This window comes from Asterias rubens, chromosome 7 (genome assembly GCF_902459465.1).
Source record: "Asterias rubens chromosome 7, eAstRub1.3, whole genome shotgun sequence".
Taxonomy (NCBI): Eukaryota; Metazoa; Echinodermata; class Asteroidea; order Forcipulatida; family Asteriidae; genus Asterias; species Asterias rubens.
In genome coordinates, this window is record NC_047068.1 from 6,326,111 (window position 1) to 6,352,609 (window position 26,499).

Sequence of the window (26,499 nt, forward strand, 5' to 3'; positions counted from 1 at the left end):
CCTGCCGATAGAGGGCGGCAAACAACCCCCCCCCCCCCCCAAAAAAAAAGGGTTCCTTTTTCTCACATTGTGTTCAGTTCTCTTACCTTCATGATCATCAAAGGCATTTTAACTACATTTCTTTGCTGTAAAGTCGCTGGTTATTAGGAAATATTATCACAGGAAACAATGCAAAGTCCCTTGCATCCTATACACAAGTTTGCCAACAGCTCAAGCCCCACCCTAAATTAGGGTTATTCCTTTTGTCGGATCCCTTTTTCAAGTTAAATTCTTTTACAGAAATTTATTGACGTTGTTGTGAATTTAGTTTTGTTTGACAATATTATTTTACATTTTATAGTGAAAAAATTTGTTGAGGATAAATGCATACTTTTTATTAGAAGGTTAAGTTCTTTAAAATTAATTTAAGATCTATATGTTGGTTACTTAGTGCAACAATATTTTTCTGTTTTATGAACGAGGAGTCGTTACCAACAAAATGGCGGACAACGTGGAAAGCAAAAAATCTGAAGTTGCTGGAATTCTTCAAGCAATAGCCCGTCATATTAACTGCTTAAGTGAAAACAACCGCATCACTAAAAAGAAGGCACTCGAAAGTATCCGCAAGGAAACTTTGGGTAAGAAACCTGCTGTCGATCCGGAGATATTGCAAGGCGTTTTTGAGAGTGTAGTAAAACCACTTTTGAAATGTTTTGCAGACAACGTTGAGAGATGCCGAGAGCTAGCCATCGATATCGTGTCTGATTTCGTGGATGTTGTCCCGTGCCCCGAGGCCTGTTTACCCTACCTCATGCCCACCGTGGTCCAACGGCTTGGAAATCAAGAAATAGTTGAATCATCTGAAGAACTAAGGTTGAGTCTTGTGTGTTTACTTGTAAAAATTACCAACATAACAAAGAAGAAACTTGGTCCGTATCTTGACGATTTGGTGAATGTTTTGCAACGAACCATCGTAGATCCGTTTCCAGATGTTCGCAGAGAGAGTTGCAAGTGTACATGTTTGATTGCCCGTTTCATACCTGAGCACTTTCACATGCAGTCGGAGAGTCTGATTAAGCCACTTTCAATATGCATTAGCCATCAACACGCCAAAGTTCGCACGCAGTGCATTCTAACGATCGGTGATGTTCTGCAGTTTGGCAGTCACAAGCCCATGGATCAGGTTATATCGCATCTGGCACAGCGATTATTTGATCAGTCACCACAGGTACGGATGGCGGTGACGGATGTCGTTGGTGGATGGTTGTTGGACTTTGTGGATAGGTACTCATTCCATCATAAGTTAATTCCATTGTTACTTTCGAGTCAGACGGATGAGCTGCCCGATATACAGAATAAGGTATTTTAGTTGAATTCTCATATTTTTTCTATTTTAACTTTAAAACAAAGTTTGATTGAACTGTTTACACTAGTATAAAACGAGGTTCATTTATTGCACTGTATCACTATCAGAATTTTGTGTAAGTTAGACCATGATTATTTACTTGATAGTATTCAAAGTTTTGACTATTTGTAAGCTTGGGCGATATAACGATATTATCGAAAATCGCGATATTAATTTGGACACGATTTCGATATCGGATGGATTTGGTTTTAATCGAAATATCGCGATATATCGATTAAATATCGCGATGTATTTGCTAGCTGAGACATCTTGCACCCCATAGGTTTGGAGTAAAACCAGAAGAATAGGACATTAGAACACCTCTCTTATGCTAGGACTGTCTCTGTTACAACTTTCACGTGGAGTTTTAAGACTGATGATGTCAAATTTCATTAATCGCGATTATATCGAATATCGCGATATATTGTCGGCGATATATCGTGAATAAAATAAATCGATATCGCCGAAGCTTAACTATTTGTTGATGTTTCAAATCTACTGTTGAGCAGTTAAAAAGAAACCTTTCTTTTGAGCTTGTTAACTTTGCATTGGATCACCAAAAAAACGGAAACAAATGTTCAGAAATTTTGACTTTATGATGGACAATATTTCAAGTGCTTAGAAAGAATACAATTGTGTGTTTAATCAAATAATTCTGTGAAAGATTCACTCTACTTAATTTTCTTGATTTCTTTTTTTATAAGGCTTTCAAACTCTGGGATGAAATTGGAGCAAAGTACGCCCAGGAGAATGAGGAAGAACTTAAAGATCAGCTGGACTTTGGAAAGATGGTGGATTTACCTCTAGGAGAAAGTACGATGTTAAAATTTACAAAATACAAACAAACTAATATTTCATCATCATAAACTACAGAAAGGTAGTTCAAAAAACTTTATGTTTTCTAAATTTATTTATTTATAAACCCTTGACTGAAAGTTGACTGCCCATTTTTATTGTGTATGGTGGTATAACTATGGGCAGAACTTACTGTTTACATCTGTATACTGTGTTGATACATACATTAATGTGTCCATATCCCGGACTGTCATTAAAAATCACACAGTGGGTGGGATTGAATGGTCCGACAGTTTGAGGGTTGATTTTTGCATGTGTGGAACTTTGCATTTGCAACATGATATCAATTGGCAAGCTGACATAGTTTAAAATCTATCATTCAAAAACACTGGATGATATTGAATGGTCAGACAGTAGGAGGGTTGACTGTGTATTGTGTAGATGCATTTACCACATGGTGTCAAGTTACAGGCTGGCATAGTTATCTGTCTTTATCAAATATCCTCTTCTTCTATATTACTTCATACCAAAATGCCTGACCCTGTGATAACCCTAGGACCCTTTTTCCTGAATCCTTCCTAAGGGGGTAATTAACACTGTGCCTGCCTGAATCCTTCCTAAGGGGGTAATTAACACTGTGCCTGCCTGAATCCTTCCTAAGGGGGTAATTAACACTGTGCCTGCCTGAATCCTTCCTAAGGGGGTAATTAACACTGTGCCTGCCTGAATCCTTCCTAAGGGGGTAATTAACACTGTGCCTGCCTGAATCCTTCCTAAGGGGGTAATTAACACTGTGCCTGCCTGAATCCTTCCTAAGGGGGTAATTAACACTGTGCCTGCCTGAATTTAAGCATTGCGCCATCTCAACACTCCAGTAAAGAATGATTAGAATTGTCATAATATTCATGAACTTGTTAATTGCAAATATTGTTTTCATTTAATTCACCATTGCAGCAACGAGACCCAACCTCGGATGTCGCACTTTAATGTTTCGCAACCTGTCCAAGATTCTACCAGGACTGCTTAACGACCTCACAGACTGGACGACGTCCAATCGGATCATGTCGGCAAAACTGCTCAGGATGCTGCTCCTCAACAGCGAGGATCACACGACGCAGCACATGGAGAAACTACTGTCTGGAATGTACAGAGCATGTGGGGATGAGGAACGGGAGGTTGTGCAGCAGGTAGGTCTACCATCAGGGGTCCATTTTCATAAAGCTGTTAAACAGATAATACTGCTTAGCAAAGCAGATAATACTGCTTAGCAAGCAATGAGTGGGGCACCAGTTGCAACATTGTAAATGTTTTGGAATTTTGTCTCTTAACCAATATCAGTTCAGCAAGATTTTTCGGTGCTTGGCAAATTTTTATTCTTACAGGCTTCATCAAATAAAATTGAGGCCCCTTTGTTATTTAAGATATCAGTATTTGTCACTAGATAGGAGCATCAGGATGATTGTATGTAGACCATACCAGGGAAAGATTTCGTCTAAACATTTTTGCGTCGCAAAGTTGCCATGCAGTTGTTTTTGACTAGTAAAATACAACTTTTGTGTGTAATGGGCACAATGTGAAGAAAACCGATATCAATAGAATGTGGCACACCCTCTACCTCCTGGTAAAGGTTAATATGTTGACTTAATATCAATTCCTTGGAGACCGAGAACAAAACAAACGGAAACACAAAAGGTTTCCACTACACACATACTTGTCCACGAGGAATTTTGTGTATAGGTTCCTAACTACAGGGACAAAGGAAAGAAGAAAAGATGTCTCCACAGGGTTGCAAACAATTTCAGGTCTGTATGCTTCGTCTTTGAAAGGGCAAGGGCACCTTTCTTATGAGGAAATTGTAAATTTCTACTGGAACATTTCAAGGGAACTAAGGCATTGACCAGGGGCATGAAGGCAATCACATTTGTTGCCTCCTTGAAGTATCAGGCATGCATTTAACGTTTCTTGTTTTAAAATGTCTAATTTTAACTTTTTGAAATTAAACTTCTCATCTCTCAGATCCTTCTCTCGGCTGAGATAGTCGGTTTCTTTGTGGATCCAGAGATCTATTGGAAGCTGGTGAACCCCACAGTGCGCAGCGCTCAGAGCCCTGGCGTGTTGATGACGTTGGCCGGGTTGATCCGCGGCTCCAAACCGGAGACCCTTCAGCCTCAGCTGATGAGTGTGTGTCAAGCTTTGGTGGATCCTGAGGTGTGTCGGAATGAACAGGTCAGTAACGAACCCTTAAAGACACTGGACACTATTGGTAATTGTCAAAGACCAGTATTCTCACTTAGTGTATCCCAACATATGCATAAAATAACAAACCTGTGAAAGTTTGGACTCAATTGGTCATTGAAGTTGCTAGTAAATGATGAAAGAAAAAACACCCTTGTTGTACAAAATAGTGTGTCCTTTCAGAAAGGAATAAAAGGCTTCTGGCCAGAAGTGTTTTATTATTTTAGTGAGAAATTACCTATTTCTCAAAAACTCTGTTACTTCAGGGGGAGTCGTTTCTCGCATTGTTTATACTATCCACAGCTTGCCGTGGCTTGTTACCAAGTAAGGTTTTATGCTAATAAGTATTTTGAGTAATTACCAAATGTGTCACTGCCTTTACTATAGGAGTGAAAGTTGATAAAGTCCATCTGTATCAACCAACCCCATTGTCTGTCTTTGTTGACTGACCATGTGAAAACATTCAAATGGATGTGCATGGATGGATATTTGTTCTGTTGACTGCACCCATAAGTGGAGTAAAGTTCTGTTGTTCACATCACTACAGTGTGCCCTCTCCAGCTTGCCAAGGATAGACCAATTTTACAATGCATATTTGGAAAAGGGTGACAAGTGTTTTGTTTTTACATGGTTTGCAAAGCAGCATTCATAGTGGCCATTTAAAGGTCCCAAACTGTGCGGTACAAAAAGAGCTTTGCCCAAGAATTTCTGGCATGGTTGGTGAAACATTGCACCGCATCACCTTGTTAAACGTTACATGGTGTTATATATTGGTCTATTTTGATTTACCATACCTTTCTTTAGTTCTGCACTTAACAATCGTAAACTAGATCAACGGAGCATTATAAATGTATTCAAATCTGTTTTTGGTGTTTCTCTTGTTTTGTTAATTAGACATCTTATCAGGTTGAACTATTGTCTTGCATCCAAGCTATCCTCGCTACCAGCAAAGAGCAATGTTCGGAGGTCAGCCTACAGCTATTTACGACACTCGTAACTCTATTGGCCTTGGCCAGGGATGATGACCTGAAGACCAGGGTAATTATATTTAGACTTTTTTTATAAAATTTGGTCTGCTTTTGAATGAACTTCAATACCACCGTGTGTATTTCTGTAATATTAACACTAACACTGACTATTAGCGTTATTAGCCTTATTGTACACCTTATGGTGTGTCTTGGACTGAGCAGTTTAAAGGTGCTCTTTGGTCACAGGGTGGATGAATGAGGGTGTGTTTTGGCCTTAGCGGCCAAACGCACTGGTCACAAGCTCTGGTGTTTCTGATCAGCAGAGTGTGGGTTCAAGTCCTAGTCGTGGTCCGTGAGCAAGATACTTGCTTTGGTCTTGTACTACAAAAAAGGCTTTAATCGTCATATTCTTCTTAAAACCTTGATCTTAAAAGAACATTTATGATCTATGGCTCCCTATGCATTATCATATTGCTGTTTGTATGTCTACTTATTATGATTTTGGTCCATCGTTCCCATCGTGCATTTCTACATCCTGAACAAGAATTTGAAGAAGCTGAGCCCATCCTAGTGATTTTGGATGAGAACACTAGGGCAAGGCGCAAAAAAAACAATGTTGATCTGGAGGCTTGACATGTACAAGCAGGAATCCAATCACAAAACTGCAACACTTGCCTTCATTCAAAGTCAGGCCATTTTTTTCTTTTAAACAAACTATTCCTTTACGCAAACAGATCCGGGAAGGCATCACATCGCTTGCGAAAATACAGGGCATGGAGGACAACAGCGCCCTCTATAGAGCACATACCCGTCAGGTTCTGGACTCCTTGAAAGGAAACTACGAGCAGTGGACCAACTTCTCGGTGGAGCGACCCATCTTTGATGCACTGCTCACTGAATCAGGTCGGTGAAATGGTGGCTGCCAGAACATGTTTGAAAAAACTAATGTACATGTAGAATTTCTTGTCTCTGATTAATTTTGATTAAACGTCAAATGACATTAATAATAATAAAAAAAATTTATGTAGTGCCAAATTACAGTGAGGTCTCAAAGCACTTTTGGAATGTGAAGAGAGAAAAACCTGATCTGTTCAATACAAAAAATACAGAAAGAACCACGTAATCCGTACAAGCTTTGTCACAATCAAGTTTCTTTGTTCATATTCAACTGTGTGTAAAAAAAAAAAAAATTACATTTCAAAATTCTCAACAGGTGTTTTGGTTAGTGAGCTCTTGACGGACATCATCCCGGTCATCCGTGTCAACCTCCACCCTGACAAGGACCCAGAGCTCCGCCTCAAATTCTTCTCCCTTCTCTCTCGTCTCGTTATGAAAGCTGGGGAGTCTGAGGGCGCCAGACTGAAATTCGGAGATTTCTCATTGGTGGTTGTGAAGGAGATGATTGTACCGAATTGTGTGTGGCATGGTGGGAGGACGGCTACCGCGATTCGGACCACGGCTATCTCGTGCCTTTGGGCGCTGCTTCAAAGTGGCCTTCTAACAGCTGAGCAAGTGAGTCTGGATTTCTCACAAGGATACAATACGACTTGGGGTTAAAGAAAGACAAATATATATGGGGCAGAATTTGAACGAGTTTCCTCCGGATTAACATCATGTCTGTAGGGTAACATGGCTGAGTGGTTTAGAGCATCGATTTCAAGTTCTGGTGGTTTAGTCATCAGAGTGTGAGTTCAGGTCCAGGTCATGACACTTGTGTCCTTTGGCAAGATACTTTACTATGATTACTTCTCTTCACCTAGAGGTATAAGGGTGTACCTGGAGGGTAGAGGTTGGCATTGTGTATGAAAAAGCCTTTGGTTTCCCAGGTTGTATTCTCCCAAGGGAGCTGAGAAAGATTAAAAAAGGAATGCTATTGGTCCAATGACCAGTGCACTAATGTCAAGCGCATTGAAATGGTTATTGTGAAATGGGCTTTAAAAGAACTTGTCATTATTATTTTTTATTATTAAGAGAAAAAGACAGTAACTTGTTTCTTCTTTTGTATTGAAGGTAAGCAGTGTAATAGGAGAACTTCAGACTCAACTAACATCCCTCCTGGAAGACGGCAGCCGCTCTACCCGCCTCATCACCTGCCGTGTCATCCAGAGAATCCTCGCCCTTTGCGGATCGACCTTTGACCCCGACCGCCTCCACACAATGTACATGGAGCTCCTGAAGCGAATGGATGACAGCAGTAACGAGATACGCATCGCCGTGGCCAAGACGTTTGAGACCTTCTTCAAGTGCTTCCCTGAGGATTACGACAAGGGGTTGTACAAGGCCCACCTTGAGACTCTCTACAGAGGGCTGCTGATCCATCTTGACGATCCGGATTCTAACATCCAACAGGCTGTTCTTGGTTAGTGGCTTTGCAGTTGTTTGTTTTTAATCGTTATACAATGCTCAAATTTTGGGGAACATAAACATGAACATGAGGCTGTAGCTCAAAATGTTAACTGGTCCAGAAATGTCTTAAGAACGTTCACCTCCCAGTAGTACGGTGAACTGCCTGGGTGTGATTTCTCTACAAAAGTGGTAAGGTGGCTCACTTGGATGTGATATAGTGAGCCACCTCACCTTTTTGTCGAGAAATCACATCCATGCCATTCACAGTGTACCAGAAACATCTGGCCAAACCTCTTCCCTTAATAGCGATACGTGTATCTGGAACATAATTTGATTGTTACCCTTTCACCGATGTGCTAAGCACGGTATACTCTGTTGATTTGTACTTTCCTTAGTTCTGTGAAAAAATCCACAGGCAAATCACAGTAACATTGCTAGAGCTGGGGCCGATTTCACAAAGAGTTAGGACTAGTCCTTGGAGATATTAAAAACGTATGGGAAATCCTAAGTTAGGACGAGTAACTTTCGATAAGTCGAGATAAGATAAGTCTTAACTCTTTTGTGAAATCCACCCCAGATTTCTTACCACTTGACAACTGGGCTAGCCTGATGGCTGGAGGTAGTTTGAATCCTTAGCAGCAGAACTGTAACTGAGTTATTTTCTAGACACGTCTTATCTTTATGATGTTTTTAATGTAACGTTTTCTCGTCTCTTCTGCAGACGTCCTGAAGCAAGCGGCACCCCTTCATCCTCATCTTCTCCTTGAAGAGGTCGAGATGGTTCGACACAAACATCGGAGCTTCTTATTCTGTGATGAGCTCATCCAGCATGTCAAGACCCTTACTGGATGATCCAATTCCTTGAAGTGAAATTACACCATTGGTTTGGGGAAGACATCATGCGGTCAACATCTTCTATGGTCAACATCTTCTATGTTGAGTAGCGCCCTCAGCCTATAACTTCTTGGTATTTTCGAGAGAATCGCCCCTGTCCTTCATGCATTTAGATATTTCATCTGTAATTCAGGGTCTATGTTTTGAGTAGAGTAACACTCTTATTTCTTCTATGTTGAGTGGTGCCCTCGGCCGATAATTTCACGAGAGAAGTGTCCCCATATCTCTCTGTCTTTCATGCATGTAGATATTTCATCTGATGTCACAAAGCCAGAGCGCTGGCGTAATATGTCCACATAGATCATGTGGCCTGAACCTCTTTGGGCTTGACAAACATAGTTTAAAGGATTATGGTACTTTTTGTAACACAAAACACAATGTCCACAGATTTACATTAAACTTTCACCGTTTGAAGATAATGATAGTAGAAAGCGTACCTTAAAATGTTAGTTGCTGAGGTGCTGTGGTTTTTGAGAAATGAGGAAAACAATGTCATGAAAATATGTTTTTACATGCTAAAATAATTTTCGTCTCATAATTATTTTTATGACATTGTTTTACTCGTTTCTTAAAAACTACATCACCTCAGCAAGTAATATTTTCAGAGAAGCTTTCTACTATTATCTTTAAACTGTTAAAAGTGTAAAGTTTAGTGTAAACCTGTGGACATTGTATTTTTTGTCCTACAAAAAAGTAGCTAGACCCTTTAAGGTCATAGGCCAGTAACCAGGGAAGCATACACATTACATAACAATCCTATGTAACGGTTATCTCTATAGGTCATCAGAAATGCATACAAAAAAATTTGCACTCTACAAACTGAGCTATCTAGCTAGCCTCACCCAAAATTATTTAAATTTACAGTCAGTTCCCTTGCAGTTTACTACTTAATTTAGTTTTTGTCAGTGCGAAGACCGTGATTCAGAAATCATTTCAGATACTGGTACTCCAAGGTTTATCAAAAATGTGTTTTGGTTCTCTCTGCTATTAACACCATGCCCATTAGTTTCATGATATTACTTTGCCCTTTAACTTAGAAGCATTTGTCATTATTGATCATTCAGTTGGAAATTCACACATGACTAACTGATGTCAATAGGAATATATTGAGGGACTTGTTATTAATAGGTTGAAAATTACATTTATATTATAGCTCCCTAGGCCTAGTACTGTGTTGTCGTAAAGGGGAAAGTACTTTTTGCTGTACTCTTTCGTGGTAAACCCATGGTACATGGTAAAGAGGCATTTTAAAGTGAAATTGCATTATTCTACTTGAGCATTTCAAGGAAAAAACAATGAAGGTACTGATTTTATAGTCTTTGCAAAGGTTGAGGACTGCTTGTCAAGAAGTAGTGTATAATTACGTTATTGTTTAATTTTGTTCAAACAGTCAAGTATCAAGATAAAGTGTGATTAATTTGTTTTAGTTATTTAGCACAGATAAGTTTGGTCTTGCAAAATAGGCCTCTAAGCTTGCAAAGTTGGGCATCGCAAGGGTAAAACAATGGAAATGTGCAAACATGTACACACGATGCACAATTCTGACCCAATGAATGATAGGTTTTCCTTTGAGCTATCTTCCTTTGAGCTCAGTGAAGATGCTGTTTGATTTTGAGACGTCATAATGTAAAGGGATATAAATTGGGTACTGTCAACAAAATGCTATGCAATGTATATTTTCATGTTGTTAATGTTTCTCTGATAGTGTTATTTTTACTTGACAAATATTCACAAAATTTCAGAGAGCTATTAAGCTTAAATGGATACCAGCTAACAGACTGTGTTTGTTAAGCAAGATTTTCCTTCTTGCAGATTTTGTTTCTCATTTTGTCATGGTCCTATTTAAGAATAGGAATATTTCTACTTGTTTTATTGAACGTCAATAAAGTAGATAAAAGTTACACAATTTTATTTGTGCACTACTTTGTGTGTCAGTCGACTGTTTCTTTTATTTGTGTCTGCTTTAAAAAAAAAAAAAAAAAACCTGAAACTTAAGTAAAACAGATATGTTTTCAATTCAATTCAACCACGATTGTGAGATAAATCATTTATTTATCGGAATAAAATGACTCATGAAAAACTGTTTATTCACCAGTGGTTACAAGTACAGAATATTGAATGAAAATTATTGGATTTTACGTTGGTGTTTTTTCTCATTGAAGGAAATAATTTATGATAATACAGTAAATAATAAAATGTGCGTTGTGAGTTTTGGAAATACAATTAATTATCAATGTCTGGATTAATTATGCAGTTTTGCACCAGTTCTACATGGTTCCACCAAAGCTAAAATTCAGTGAGAAATACAATATGTTATTCAATCTCCATAAAGAGAACGCTGATTAAATTATGATAATACCAGTGGGCTGAAACTACTAAATAAAATTATGCAGTCGTCTCTGGATTAGTAGTAACCAACAGAGGGCGCTCTCCCATAATAATGTACACAGTCAATCTGCGGCGGCGCGGTACACACACAACAAACGATTGACTAATCGTACAAAAATACACGTCTTGTTGTGTGTGTGTACAATTTTGATGACCAGCATTGCACACAACAATACCGCTCAAGATTACCTAACAATGATGACCACAACACTCCATGCAATTGCCACGTAAAACAGGTGAGTTTCTGCCCATGTTTTGTTATATGACATACAAGATAATTGAGTGTATTACGAGTGAAAAATAGGTGCAAGGTTGCAAATGTTGGGCACATATTGAAAGCTTGTATTTTGGTTGTACGACGAGCAGGGAGACTTCGTGGGAAAGCTACGGGGTGAAAAACTGACCGTCATGTCCATTGCGTGATTTCGCGTGATCACGCCATATATGCCCGGCCGTGGTGTGGCCGTAGATTGTTTGTCCACACTGCGGGTGGTCACGACGGGCTGTCTTCCGTCATGGCCTTGGATGAATGACCATTGACTACGAATGCTGTGGGAAGTGCTTAAGAAATACTGGACACAAATTAATGTTTGGCAATAGGGAATTTAATTATCGTTTTCCATTCCAGCAGCCAGAATCAAACTCAACTGTGCTGTGTGAAGTGACTGCTGTGTCAGTGTGTGTGCAAAGCATCTGGTCCTTGCTCTATCTATCTATGCTGTGTGGCATAGCAATATGGAGATAGCAGCAGTTTGCAACCTCTACATTTTGGCTGTCCAATAAGATTTTGTGATGTAACAAAGGAATTAATTGTTCCTCAACAGAAGGTACATACAATTATCACAGAGGAAATTGCACTCCAGATTGTCCCTAGTTTAATTACATCCAATCAATCACTGAACATGCTGAACAGCCAACTTATGTTTTGCATTAGGACAACGGGGCTATGAGTCATTTAAATACATCTGGAAAAGATGTTGATTCCGACCACCGCTTTTTTTACTCATCATATCAACAACAAAATAATGTATGTTGTGTAATTCCTACATAATAAAATACTCTTCTGACATTTACCAGGGGTTATGATAATCAAGGCTAGGCAATTGCCTTCGTCGCTTCCTTGATGTATGGCCTGGCAGTGTTTTAGACCCAGTAACGGGGGCGCTGTACCCTTTTTTTTCTTCGAAATACAGCACCCCAGTTACTGGGTCAGGCATTGTGCATTATAGTTTTAGTTTAGATTTATTAGACTTTACCCTGGCATAAAAATATACAGTCGACACATAAAGAAACAAAGAATCACAATAGCTTAAAAATACCAAGCCAGTGAATGGCGAGGAGGAACAGGTGACCAGCACCTCTACAGCACCTCTACAAAGCCAGCCTGCCACAAAGAATGTCCCCTGAAACCCACCCCACAGTTAAAAACCACCCATCCCACGGTAAAAAAAAAAAGGGAAAAAAAGAAAATGCAACAAATAAAAGTGAACACTCAAGAGTTTTGTTTTATATAATGGTGGTTCGTTTCACTTATTGGACTAATGCCACAGAGAAAGTGAAACAGACGTAAAGCTGCAAGAAAATATTTCCTTGTTGTGAAATTACCACTTGATGCTTATAATAATGCCAACATTGTTGTAGCCTACTGAGAAGTACTTAATAATGAAGTAGGTAGATACATGTAGTAATGAAATGTACTTGAAACACAATAGGCCTACTTGATTCAAAATGAGGGAAATATTGTTTTCTAGTGTTACTGACTGTTACGGATACCATAGAGTAAGGACAGCAATACTTTCACTTAGCGGAGCTGAAAATGTTGGGTCTAAAAAAAGTGAAACCAAAACAATCTTATGAATATCTGATTGGCCTTATATGTATGCTTAGTTTTGAACATACTTGCTGATGATTCATGCTTGCACCGGAGTATGGGATTGGACAGGTGGATTGGTATTTTTCTTACATATTCCCAGCAGGTAAAACCACATCGTACCAATGTGGTGTTTATTTGCTTTGATTATGACATAGGAACGACGATGCACTGTTTATTTGATTTTATTTTGACATAAACAAACGCAAATAAACACCACATCGCACTGATTGTGTTTTGCCCCCAATAATTTTGAAGGAGTGCTTTTTAAAATTGCTCTCCTCAGACAAGCTTTATACATGCCTGGAATTGCAGGGAGGCCAGGTCATGAGGTCATGACCTCTGTTGTCCCTGTTCTTGGCATTGGTGCCCCTACGGGGCTATGTTTCCAACGGACTTTAAGATTTCCAAAGTGAAACTGCCCTTTGCAATAGGGAAGTTGCCCTGCCCTTTCAGAGACAAAATTTCATGCGAGGGGAGCAAGTACTTACAAGTACTCTTTAAAAATAATGGTCTGATATTCGTACCTAAATGACAAAAATTTAGGTAATACATTTTTATAGGCCTTAGATCATTCAAAACACACTCTAAGACAGCAATCCATAGTGTTTTCAAAGCAATAGTTGGCAAACAAAAAATTGTTTTATGAGAAAAACATTAAATTGTGGATTTGGCTAAATATTCACTCTCAAACTTATATGCACTTTTTTTCACTAAATGACCTTTGATTATTTAAAAGTATGCCATTTCAATTAACGACCTTTGTTGCACTGAGCCGACAATTTTTACCATTGTCCTTGAAGTAGTACAGTACCACACCAGATCTGTTTAAATTAAAGCACAAAACTTCCCGTTAGTTCATGCATACGTACATGGCGGTGAACAATCCTGTAGATTTTACAAAAATTCCTTAAAAAGTATTTGATATAAATCAGATAAAAGATACTCTTTTATCAAGCAAGACATTCCTTAGTTGCAATAACGGAGGGTATCCTAACTACACATTCCTTTATAAGAAATCGTTGGTCCACCAGAGACAGTTCTAGCAAGATATGATAAATTGCTCCGCTTTATTAGCCCTTTTCCTTTTCACACGAAAACCAAGTTTCCTTGTTATGAATTTTACGATCGCAGGTTGTTTACTTCTCTACTCACACTTCACATATTCACATGACACCAGGTACATGTAGGCCTAATTAATTGACAATGTTCCATGAGACGAGAGTGCAAGTTCAGTTGGTTATCAGTTACAATGCAGGGATTTGTATCAATTTTTCGTTCTTAATCATATAACATCAAAATGATGATGTACGGTGAACTTGTTTTAAACTCAACGCGTTCCAGTTTATACTGTTAGGGTGATGCACACTAAAACAGTAGCAGAAATGTTTCGCTTGGTAAGACCAATTTCCCAAGTAATGCCTGACTTCTAAAAATAAACAACGGATTGTTTCACATGACAGACTGACAATATAAGTCCCTTGCAAATATTTCCGCAATCCTCTAGAGTCCACCTTTCATAATTAGAGTAAGCCTTGAACTTTACGCTTGAAGGGGCACATCAAATTTCCTCTGGTAGGGGCCATTTTATGGTGAAAGTTTGTATTGAAACGTTGCAGAGGGCACTTTGGCAAATGCTGTGGGTGCTGTGTCTGTGTGGAGGCCTGCAGAATGAACACTGTTTCAAACTACTGTACGGTAATCCTTGTGAAATACGGATTTAAAGTCTTAATGAAAAGCATACGCTACAAGTATTTACGATTTAACTGGCTGATTAGTTTTGGAAGGTCAAAAGGTTATTGGAGTGTTCAAGTAATCTCAGTCATCTCGGATGACCTTTGAACCCTTCAACAATGCTGGCAATACTCCCCCTCCGAACTTCCAAGGTTTTCCCCCCACCTTTAAGTTCCAACGAGACCAAAAGCAATCTTCTCAGTATGGAGATTCATCGCTCTAGGCTGGAGTTGAGGGAATTGTAGACACAAAGGTGGACCAATCTCCAGTCATGCCAGGGGGCAACTTACTGACTTTTATTGATGAAAGATAACGAGAATAGGTTTGGATATGCGTAGCATACACAAATGATACCCAACAAATATAAAGGGCAGCTCTTCATTACTATACTTTTGTACACAATGTAGCATTGAGAACAGGTTATTAGAAATCTAGTTATTTTCGAAAGACTTCCATTTAGTGTGGCCTGATTTCTTGAAAATGTTCAGTAATTTTCAGTGATAACAATCAGTGATAACACACAGGCTTATGTTTGGTAATTACTCAAAACAAATATTAACTTAAAATTTACTTGGTAAGGATACAATTGCCCGAGTTTTTCTTACCAGAAAGGTCAAAACCGAAAGGAAAATATTCTGAGACCCCTGAAAAAATGAAATTTTGGGTAAAATTTATAGCAATATTTTTTTGTCTCAAGTAAAGCCAAGGATGATACTTTGTAGTGATGTAAAAGGTTTTATGAAATATGTTTGTTTTTTGGTGGGGTGGAGTTGTATATATTAACTAAAAAAAAAAAGTTTTTCAGACCCCAAAATCGGCCTAAAGTGGCCTAAACACATGAACTGTTACCATGGCAACGTGTTATATTATGATTTGAAATGTAAATGCTGTTTATTTGGACCCCAAGTCCCTACCATCCACAAAGTATAAGAAAAATATTCCTTTTTTTTTTTACCATGGACACGTATGTCGATATTATGTGAAAAGACCCTTAAAAAGGCATTTTTCACGTTTTTTGGAAAAAAGTCTAGTTTTGAGGCAGTACTGTCACAACAGGATACAATTGCCCAAGTTTTTGACACCAGATATGGAAAGACCAATGTTGGCCCTAATCACAGCCTAAAGGAAAATTTTCTGAGACCCCTGGCAAGTTGACATTTTGGGGTCCAAAAATAGGGTAAAAATGTCGATTTTGCAAGTTCCAAAAACATACTGTAATGCATGATGCAAAAATAGCACAAGGGTGATATTTAAAGCAATAATTTTTTTTCTCAAGGAAGGCCAAGGATGATACTTTGTAGTGATATAAAAGGTTTTTTGAAATAATTTTGCATTTTGGTGGGGTGGAGTTGTAAATATGAGCTAAAAAAGTTTTTCAGACCCCAAAATCGGCCTAAAATGGCCAAAAAACAAAATGAGCCGTAACCATGGCAACGGGCTATATATAGAATTGAAAATGCAATTTTGTTTACTTGCACCCCAAGGCCCTTCCACCCACAAAGTATAAAAAAAATTCATTTTTTGACCATGAGCAAGTATGTCAATTATTTACCTGAACTGACTCTTAATAGGTAAATAAATTTGCGACAGTGCACCAAACTTTTCCTCCGAAAAATGTGGCACATAGTTTGCTTTTTGCACGGCTTCTTGTGTGCATTTAGCACAGTGCGCCACTTGTTGAACAGGTTTACATTTTTCGAATCAAACTTTGACCACCTACTACATGAAGTAACAAATTTTCTTCCGTGACATTTTTACTGGTTTTAACTACCAGTCACTCACTTCTTTCATGCCATAAACCCAGGTACGTATGTGATGTAGCAATGAAAATACTTTACTGGCACACTGGGACCGTACCAGGCTAACCCTCCCTCTATTTATTGGAATGAAGTCATGACCCATGACAAATGTTATTACAGTTTCCAAAATTATAAGTAAAATCGATCAAAACGTGCCCCTGTCCCTGCGGAATGAATTTTGTGAATTGATAGGATAGTAGTGATGGTGGAAATACTCTCACACTAGCATGCAGAGTTAGAAGTAGCAATGAGAATAGCTCCATGGTAGTAGGCAGTCTTTGTGCACGTTGGATTAGGGGGATTTGACTGGCGTTGAATGGGAGTTTGGGTTTTGTTCGGAATTATGACATGAGTAAAATGCCCATTGAGTTGAGTCGGTTTAGTGTTAAGAATCACACACTGTGTTGACAATGAAGGTCTTGTTCTGTGTGTATCTACAGTCACCTTTACAATCATAATAACATCACCTTCGTGTATTTATTTGCACTTGATTTTCAAGGTGATACGAGTTAGGCAACAAATGGGTAGGGAACTAACCAGTCAGAAACTTTACATCACATGTAGGCCTGGTATTTGAGTTTGTAATCCAATACTTTTGCTAAGCTGTATTTTGTTGGTTTTAGTGGCAAACATGCACTAAATGTATATTTGGGCTGAGGAACATTTAATGTAAAGCATTGGAACTCCATGATGTAACCATGGATGAACAAATGCCCTTTGTGATTTAAACAAGACTTGCACAGGATACAGACTTAATATGCAACATTTCGTGTGCTGAACAAGGTTAGAAGTATACTACAAGAATTCCAGCACACCATGTTCCGAGACAAAATCGCATCGCCCACCACCGGGACAAGTGACCCACCCAAATCCCTAATTTTAAAAAATGTGATAAATTAGAACTTTGCCACCAACAGATTGCGCATAACACCCCAGCGGGGAGACGGGTCTAAGGCTTTGGCACGGTGTTGTCCCAGTATAGTTAAGACGTTATAGAAGTCAAGCTGTGCTCCCTATGCCCCTGATTAAGACAAGTATTGGAAGACCTTGGTGTGTAAACCCTCTTATTGTACCTGCTATTTTGACTGAATCCACACATTGACAGTAAGGTACAACCATGGTACAACCAGGGGTCCTTGGGAAAGAGTAGTGCTACTGTGAGGCCAGGAAAACCATGTAGGCTCTACCAGGACTCAGTACAATGCAAAGGGGTTGAAAGGACTTTCCGAAGGTACCTCATGCACTCGCACACTCTCAATATTGCTATACTACAAAGGCATTTATAAAGCGCTCTTACTAACAATTGTATCACAGTGCTTTTACACAGACAGAAGGCAAAAAACAAACTAGAAATGTGTTTGTGCACAAACACATTTAAAAGCTGTTTCGGATATTTGAAACACTCTGAGCACGGGATGAACAATCAGTGACGTCACTAATGTCATCTATAAACAGCACATTATAATGTTATGTAGGCCTACATGTAAAGTTCCAATCATATCAAACATTTGAAATGAAGCGAAGAAAAGAGAGAAAGACTCATCAACTGGTCGGTTCAATGCACATTATCAAAATATGGTGTCAATGGACTGTTAGCATTGAGTGATGTTTGTGAATGATACAGAGGCGTGTATGTACCTACAGGTAGGCTACATGTACAGTGTTTGCCAGAGCATGGCCAGAGGGGTGCCTGGACTTCTTTTGGACCCCCCCCCCCCCTGTTCTTAATGTGGGTACCCTGTGTTATATGTACATGTACATGTAATGAACAATCTGGACACCCTTTGACTAAATCCTAGTGTTCACATTGATGACAGTAATGACACCCTCTTAAAGGCAGTGGACACTATTAGTAATTACTCAAAATAATTATTGGCATAAAACCTTACTTGGTAACAAGTAATGGGGAGAGGTTGGTAGTATAAACTTTGAGAAACGGCTCCCTCTGAAGTGACGTAGTTTTCGAGAAAGAAGTAATTTTCCATGAATTTGATTCTGAGACCTCAAATTTAGAATTTGAGGTCTCGAAATCAAGTGTCTGAAAGCACGCAACTTCATGTGACAAGGGTGTTTTTTCTTTCATTGTTATCTCGCAACTTAGACACCAATTGAGCTCAAATGTTTCACAGGTTTCTTATTTTATGCATGTTGAAATACACCAAGGGACGACTGGTCCTTGACAATTACCAATAGTGTCCAGTCACTTTAATTTTAAATTTTGACACCCTGTTTTATCTGCTTTTTAAATGTATATGTTAAAATAATGTATTGTAAGTGAACAATTTGAACCCATTTCAGCAAATTTGGACACCCTTTTAGTTCTACCTCCATGGTTTTATCACCAAGTCCTGGCTAAAATAAAAACCTTGTCCAGTATTGTAGTACCGCTGCTTTGCATAACGGACACTATTCAACAACGAACATGAATGCTACATGTATTCAGTACAGTGTGAATGGTCCGGTTATGTAACAAAGTCCTTGTAAAATTCAGTGCATAAACAGCACGCAAATTTCCTTGTTTTGTATGAAAGTGACTGAGATGCAAGAACTGGGTACATTAGTTTTGGTAGTGTGAACCATTTGAAAAGCATTTCTTTTTGTGAGAAGTGTGTGTGCTTGGAAGAAACCGGAGTTAAAATGAAGGTAGAGTAGGGCGTTTTGAATTGAATTGAATGGACTGAAATAGTTACAAAAATCTATGTATGCTACATTATTATTTTGTACTCCGTAAATTAATCTTAAAATAGTTTTTAATTGATTACAGGATTCCCTTCATTTTCAATTCAATTCAATTCAATTCAATTCTTAAATAAATCATGCCCACCATTAAAATCTCTTTCTCGATTTGCACATTAAAATACAGTTATAAAATATACATGTTGCACAAAAACTCACATGAACCGTAGAAATGTAAACAGCAACAATATAATAAAAAGATCACATGGAACTGTGGTCTTGTGAATTTCCCCCAAAAAAATTTGAGCCTTGGACAAAATATATGATACTTGTAGGGCTACTTTCTTTCATACAATGTTTAAAATTGAGGCCAGCTTCCTCAAATGTCACACTTTTGTGGATGCCTTTATTATTGCTTTGTATACTTTATTATGTTAAATCTATGTATTTTATTGTGTACCCCAGATGTGGGGCAACAGATCTACGGATCATAGTAAATATTTACTTTTGTTGTCCCTTGCCCATCTCGGGGTATATTGTCTTGTATTGTGTTTTGTACTGTTAGTGTTATGGCAAATAAAATAATAACAATAATAATTATAATAGCCCACTTTAGACCTTTATTATTTCAGCTAACATATTTTTTTTGCATGTTAGATTTGGTATAGTGTGTGGTACAATGACTTGGTCAAAACAATCAAATTATATTTCACTGACTCAAGAAAGGGTTGCTAAACCACATGGTTTTGGGCAAGCTGTTGTTTAGCAACTTCTGGATGGACAAACAAAGTAAAGCACTTTACCATTTAGCCATACATGCTCAGATTTGGGTTTTGGTCGTCTCTTTCTCAGCTTCGCAAAAGCTTGCCTGCAAACCTTGGACATGTATAGTATACACTTTTCCTACCTCCAAGTGTAGCAACTGTCTCTAGTCTGAGGAATTCAAATTTAAGCGATCACTTGTGATGAAAGCAAGTCATTGTACCTGGTATTATTGAAATCAACATAACTACTCTGCCTCACAAATACTGACTTATTGCTCGTGCAAGATGTCAAGCATCAGGCTTGAAGTTAATTAAAAAATTTGTGACATATTTTCGCACATGGCAGTAGGCCTAATGTACGTAGTTACATGTAAGATGTAGTTCAGACAGACAATCTTCTCGGGACAACAGCTCTTGGGGGCCAGATTTTATGGAGGTCTCCTTTTTTTCCCCATAGCCTTTTAGCCCGAGCCTCATTCACTATTATAAATTACTTTTTACCCAACCTCACCACCCTTGATGTTGTCCTTTGTGTTTCCATATTCTTGCTTGTGGTCAAGCCAGCCCCTTCCTTTCACCCCCCCCCCCTTTTTGTCCCCCTATTCATTGTTTACCCCCTGCTTTTTTATGTATGCTCTCTAACCCCATTCATGTATTTCCACTTCACTGCTTATGTTTCACTTAGTTACCTGTTCATGTTTGGTGTGTTGTCATTTAGCCTTTGAGAAAGACTCTGCTAGGGTCGAAACGTCAGGCCATTAACTATTTTTTGCATTTATACTCTCGGTCCATTTGGTTGGTAAGTTGTTTGCAACAGCTAATTCTATTTTCTCATCTCTATTTAAAACAAGTAGGCTTTCAGATAAAAATAAACACCCTTTCTTTTCGGGGTCATTTAACCGAAGTACATCGAAGCACTACCTTTAAGTTACGCATCTCTTCCTATGAAATTGTGTTTCAATTTTATCAAAAGAAGGTTTCAGGTTACTGTGACACTCCATCCCTGAAAATAGGCACACTCTGTGCTCTCTCTGTGGCTCGTCAAAATGTACAGAAGAAGAGCTTTCAAATAACACCTTGTAATTTGGGCCTACCTCTCAACACAAACTGTTTCATTCCTACTCTAACCATGCTCTAACATGTCTTACTGTGTTACATCATACATCACATTTTATATCAAATTCAAAGCTGACTTGCTGTCTTCAATGTTTAATGGCATTTCATGACTTCCGATTTGTGCCTAGGTTTCAGCGTGGGGTGTCACATATTTTTGGGGGATCATTTGACGTACCCTACCTTTGAATTATAGGCCTATAGCTCATTAACATTGTTGAAGCCTGGTTGAATTTGACAAGCCATAAACCACCGCATTGATATCTACATTATACGTTAAAGTAGCAATCTCTTGCAAATGAAGGGACGCCAAATCCTGGCTTCAATTTTTTCTTTCTGACCGAGTGGGACATGTTTTAATAAACTGTTTTTTCCTTGGTTGGCCCTGTACACCTGTTTCCATCATTTCAAAAATTGACCCGTGGCATGGGCCTGTCATGGGTTTGTGACTTGAACAGTGTGCAAAGTGTGTATGTTAAGGCATGGTTACTTACTATATGGTTAAAAGTCCTGAGTGATGGAGCATGACTGACTGCAAAATGCATTCATAGAGGCGTGAATAGAACGACAGCTGTGCTGGGGAAATAGATCTGACTTCAGTATCTAGGAATCTTTGCTACAAAATCATAAATGTTGTTGTTGTTATTTTGTTTTTTTTGACATTTGATCCCTTTGCCTTGGATATAAATATATAAAATCAATCAATCAATTCATGCACAATTTGCATGTTTCCGGTTTGGGAGGTTTCAAGGTAGCAAGGCTAAAATCACCACAGTTGATATAATTGGTTATTAATTTCTGATTATGAAACCAAGTATACAATTATCAAGCTGTAGCTTGCGAAGGGGTGCTTGCTACAATTGTATGGGAACCATGAACAACAGGGATAAACCCCTAACCCTTGTACAAGGTGTTTTCTTGGGTCTTTTCGTATCACCATATCACACTACCAGTAGTATAGAAAAATGGACAAATCAATTATGGTTGCTCAAGGACACAAGTGCCACAACTTAAGTTCAAACCCACACTCTGCTGACTAGGAACACCCTACAATCCTGGCCAAAATGCTTGGGCCACGTTACATAACGTTACATAAAACAATTTCCTGTGCACTTCCCATTCACAATAAAAATTATTCTCCCGCCCCTGCTCAATGCTGACTGTAACCCAGATGAAGATTGGCAATTGGAACCAGCATTGAAAGGGGGCAGGGGGGCCCAACAAGATATGGCCGGGATTGTAGCTTGAGTACGGTGCTCTTAACTGTTCGGCCATGACATGTTATGTTCTTATCGTATGAAGAGTCGTTGTGGAGTACAGTAAATGCCTGTACAAATGTCCAAAGTCTAAAGACATTTATCTTAGAGGAACTTGATGTAGTAGACACAAACGACCCATCCTATGAGAATTGCCTCTTATTGCATTCACTGTATAACCTCATCAATCAATCTAGCTTATATTTTAATGAAATGCATGATTGCTATTAGGCCATGTGGAAAAAATTATTTGTTCATAGCATCAAAACTCTCCATCAGATATAATATTTGTTTTAGGGAAAACAAATGATAATTCTGTTTTACCTTTACCCTACTCTAATGTGTGATAAGCCCTACATGTTATATACATAGTGGCTTTTACAAATATGCAGTGCGATTCGAACCTGGGAATCCCCCCACCCAACCCCCCTTCTCAGAAAGAATCGTCTGTACATTTTTGTATATAGAGAATTTTTCAGGTTTTTTCCCCTGAATGTTGATGATAGTTTTAAAATCAAAACAGCATTGAGGGTGACCTTTTGACATTGAGTTTGACCTTTTGACATTGAGTTTGACCTTTTGACAAAAATTCTTCTTTGGAATGTACTGACCCATTTGTATTTTAAGTTCAATGACTTCATGTTTCAAACTTTGCTCAGAACGAGTATCATACACAAAATGACAATTTTTCATGAAGGACTCTCTATTGGAAAATGAGTGCACTACAAAACATGCTGATCTTGGAGACCGCCCTTTAAATGTGTTTTTTCTAGCAGCTAGAATACTTTGCCTGTATTATGATGTAATAAATTTATGAAATTAATTATACATTCTTATAGTCAGTCATACACAATAAGTATGGGTTGGCAAGGCAGGGGAAGGGGTAAAGTCAACAGAATTAGATTGCATTGTTGATTATTTGACAACTTACTGTTCAATCAAACTGCAAGTTTAGTTAGTAACCTTATCTTTGTTTGGAGTATTAACATCGGAAATACTCAGAAAAATTATATGTCGCCTTTAGTTATTAACTTTTTTTAAATCTAATTCATACAGGTGCAACTTTTCGTTATGTACATGAATGGAGAGAACCTATGACAGATCCATAAAATGTCCACCACTACAGACAGCCTTCAAAATGTCGGATGGCGCTTTCGGAGGAAAGCCCTCATCCTCGCTGCGTTGGGCCTAATCGCCTTCACGGCCTACTCGATGAGCTCCTTTGGTGACAAGGCGAGTGACGCCGAGGTCATCACAACAAACTCTCACAACAAGGCATTCCAGGCGGAGGGAAACGGAATTACGGGTACTGTTGGGACAAGGCTGCAAAAAACGCGGCTGCGATTAGTAGCCAAGCCTGTTGATCGACAGCTTGTTCGGGCGCAGTCCCTCGAGGACAGCCCCACTGAGGAGGACCTCAGCAGCTCCTCGAGTAGCGACGGTACCGAGGATTATGAGGAGGACGAGGAGAAGGAAACTCCGCCCCTAAGACTGGAGGGCGAGCAGAAGAGGCGGCTTCCAAAGGCTATCATTATTGGGATTAAGAAAGGTGGAACCAGGGCCCTCCTTGAGTTCCTCCGGGGAAACCCTCAGGTGGTGGTAAGCGGGAAGGAGCTGCACTTCTTTGATCGACACTTTGACAGAGGCATGGATTGGTACAGGTGAGAACATTTTATATTGTGTTTGGAAGGACCTGCAACCCATTAAATTCCAACTGCATATTTTGTGTTTTACTTAATTCTGTTGTGCTGAGGACTGTGTTTAGCACTTAGCTGATTAGGTTATGAGGCCTGGTACTTCAAGGAGGCAACAAAGGCAATTGCCTCCATGCCCCCTGGTCATTGTTTTGGTGCCCTTGAAATGCCCCAGTGGAAATTTACAATTTCCTCATGTGGTGCCCCTTACCAATGAGAAAATGCTTTGTGCCCTTGCCTTTTCAAAACACGAAGCATAGGCCTGAATGAGTAGGGCTCAGTTGTTCTCAAAGAGTATGAAACGGACCATTTTCATGCTGTGGTAATTTGTGTCAGGTATCTGAATACAACGGTGACAGTGGCATGTCTAATTCTCACATCATGAGAAAGGAACCAGACTATCTTTTCCTTACAGCTTCGGTTTGGTTACAGTGGGTCGAATAGAAGAGTTCTAAGCAAGATCGCTGCATGATAAAGGTTAACAAGAACCTACGTAACCAAATCTCTTCTCAATAAACCAGCTGTCACACACCTGTACACTGTCAATCCAAAATCCAAACATTCTTTGGTGACATTTTCCCTTAAGGCAAATTTTGCTGCCCAATTGCCAGTAAAAATAGTGTAGCATATCAAATTCAAATTTGATCACCTGTTTCATTTCTCCGATCTAGAAAAGCAATGCCGTACTCTTACCCGAGTCAGATCACCATGGAGAAAACCCCTTCCTACTTTGTCAGCGATGAGGCACCAGTCCGTATCAAACGCAGCTTAGGACAGGACACCAAATTCCTGGTGGTCTTCCGCAACCCCGTCCTACGAGCGGTCTCCGATCACGCCCAGTCCCTCAGCAAAGGTAAGAATACGCCGTTCGAGGAGAAGGCCATGCTGAACTACAATAGCTGCAAGGTAGACAGCAGATGGAGTGCAATACAAATCGGCCTTTATGCCCAGTATCTGGAGAACTGGCTCAAGTATTTCCCACTCAAACAATTTCTGTTTGTGAACGGAGAGAACCTGGTGAAGACCCCTGGACGAGAGATGGAGAAGGTCCAAGAGTTCCTGCAGATCCGGAAAACCATCACCGAGAAATCATTTGTCTTCAACGCGACAAAGGGATTCCCATGCTTGAAGGTGGTCGGGGAGAAAGACGTGAAGTGTCTCGGGGAGAACAAAGGGCGCCCTCACCAGAGGGTTGATACACGTGTCTTGCATTGCCTGGAAGAGTTTTTCAGACCGCACAATGAGAAATTCTACAAAATGACGGGAATCAACTTCCATTGGGACGACGAAACGATTTCAAAACATGCAAGGTTATGAAAATGTCAAGTTGTTTTTCATGTTCAATGTGTCCAAGGGGATAGTACCACAGTTTCTCTACATGCAAATTGAAAATTAAAGGTTTCCCCACCTTACCTTAAAATTCTTGATGAGACCCTTAAGAACTCACGTTGCCTTCGCCGAGGTCACACACCGAAAACACGCTCGACTGTGAACACCACGCACAACCATTAGCCAATCATGGCTGATTAATTTGATCTCAGTGAGGCCACTGTTTCGACCAATGTACATGTAAATATGTTTGACTGTAAACACCTAGCGAAACACTCAGCCAATCGTGGTTGTTTATTTGACCTCTGTGAGGTCGCTATTTCGAACAACGAAAACATGGTTTACTTTGAACACCTAGCAAAACTATCAGACAATTATGGTTGTTCCTAAGACCTCATCGAGGGCGCTGTTATAGCTTGTGACATCATAATCATTTATGCAAAAGGGTCGTTTGAATCGGTGCCTCGTGTAAAGAATCCGTGGTGAAGACTATGCATTACTGACTCCATTCAAAGAGGTCTAGTTACCAGACTTTGGTGGAGTCTGTGCAGTTTGAAATGTATGCAGTGTAAAACATTCTATTTTGTGAATGTTTAATTGTTTAAGAGAAGAGGAACAGCATTGGTAATTCATAAAAGAGGGATTAATTTTTTTAATTATGAATTACACAATGGAATCCTAGTATTCAATAACTCCCATAAATTAATCAGGCCTTATATGATGATGAATTTTCTAGAGTCAGTTGTTTCCAAGAGAACAAGTTGTCTTGTCTTCAAAGCTTTAAATTACGAACAAGCACATCAGAATGACAATAACAGAAGCCTTGCTTTGAATAAGGTTTCTCAGTCCCTGCTCGACTGTGTGGAATTTCCCTATCGGGTTTTTCCTCCCACATCTAAAACTGGATTTTCTTCATTTTCTTTTTAACAAAAAGTTGGTGTGATGTTTCCATTAAAATTCAGATTCAGATTTGGACAATTTAAGGGAAGGTACACGTTTGTTAATTGTCAAAGACCAGTCTTCTCACTTGGTGTATCCCAACATAAGCATAAAATAACAAGCCTGTGAAAATTTGAGCTAAATTGGTCATCGAAGTTGTGAGAAAATATTATGAAAGAAAAGACACCCTTGTTTGACGAATTTGACTGCTTTCAAATATTAACTAAAAGACTTCTAGCTAGAAGTCTTTTATTATTTTAGTGAGAAATTACCTCTTTCTCAAACACTACATTACTTCAGAGGGAGTCGTTTCCC

At 39.1% G+C, this 26,499-nt stretch overlaps 2 protein-coding genes across 3 annotated transcripts; both read left to right on the forward strand.

Moving 5' to 3' along the window:
* Positions 1-472: 472 nt before the first annotated feature.
* On the forward strand, positions 473-9,044 carry LOC117292258 (dynein assembly factor 5, axonemal-like). Its single transcript, XM_033774248.1, has 9 exons — positions 473-1,339; positions 2,089-2,197; positions 3,134-3,366; positions 4,196-4,405; positions 5,309-5,452; positions 6,117-6,285; positions 6,596-6,894; positions 7,393-7,741; positions 8,450-9,044. The coding sequence occupies exons 1-9, from the start codon at positions 479-481 to the stop codon at positions 8,578-8,580; spliced, it is 2,505 nt and encodes an 834-aa protein (XP_033630139.1). The 5' UTR covers positions 473-478; the 3' UTR covers positions 8,581-9,044.
* Positions 9,045-11,141: 2,097 nt separating this feature from the next.
* On the forward strand, positions 11,142-26,191 carry LOC117292259 (heparan sulfate glucosamine 3-O-sulfotransferase 6-like). Of its 2 annotated transcripts, none has more exons than XM_033774249.1 (3): positions 11,142-11,246; positions 23,279-23,883; positions 24,588-26,191. In XM_033774249.1, the coding sequence occupies exons 2-3, from the start codon at positions 23,333-23,335 to the stop codon at positions 25,231-25,233; spliced, it is 1,197 nt and encodes a 398-aa protein (XP_033630140.1). In that variant the 5' UTR covers positions 11,142-11,246; positions 23,279-23,332; the 3' UTR covers positions 25,234-26,191. The 2 variants fall into 2 exon arrangements, with proteins under 2 accessions (XP_033630140.1, XP_033630141.1); XM_033774250.1 differs by lacking the exon at positions 11,142-11,246 and adding an exon at positions 11,819-11,837.
* The last annotated feature ends 308 nt before the right edge of the window (positions 26,192-26,499 follow it).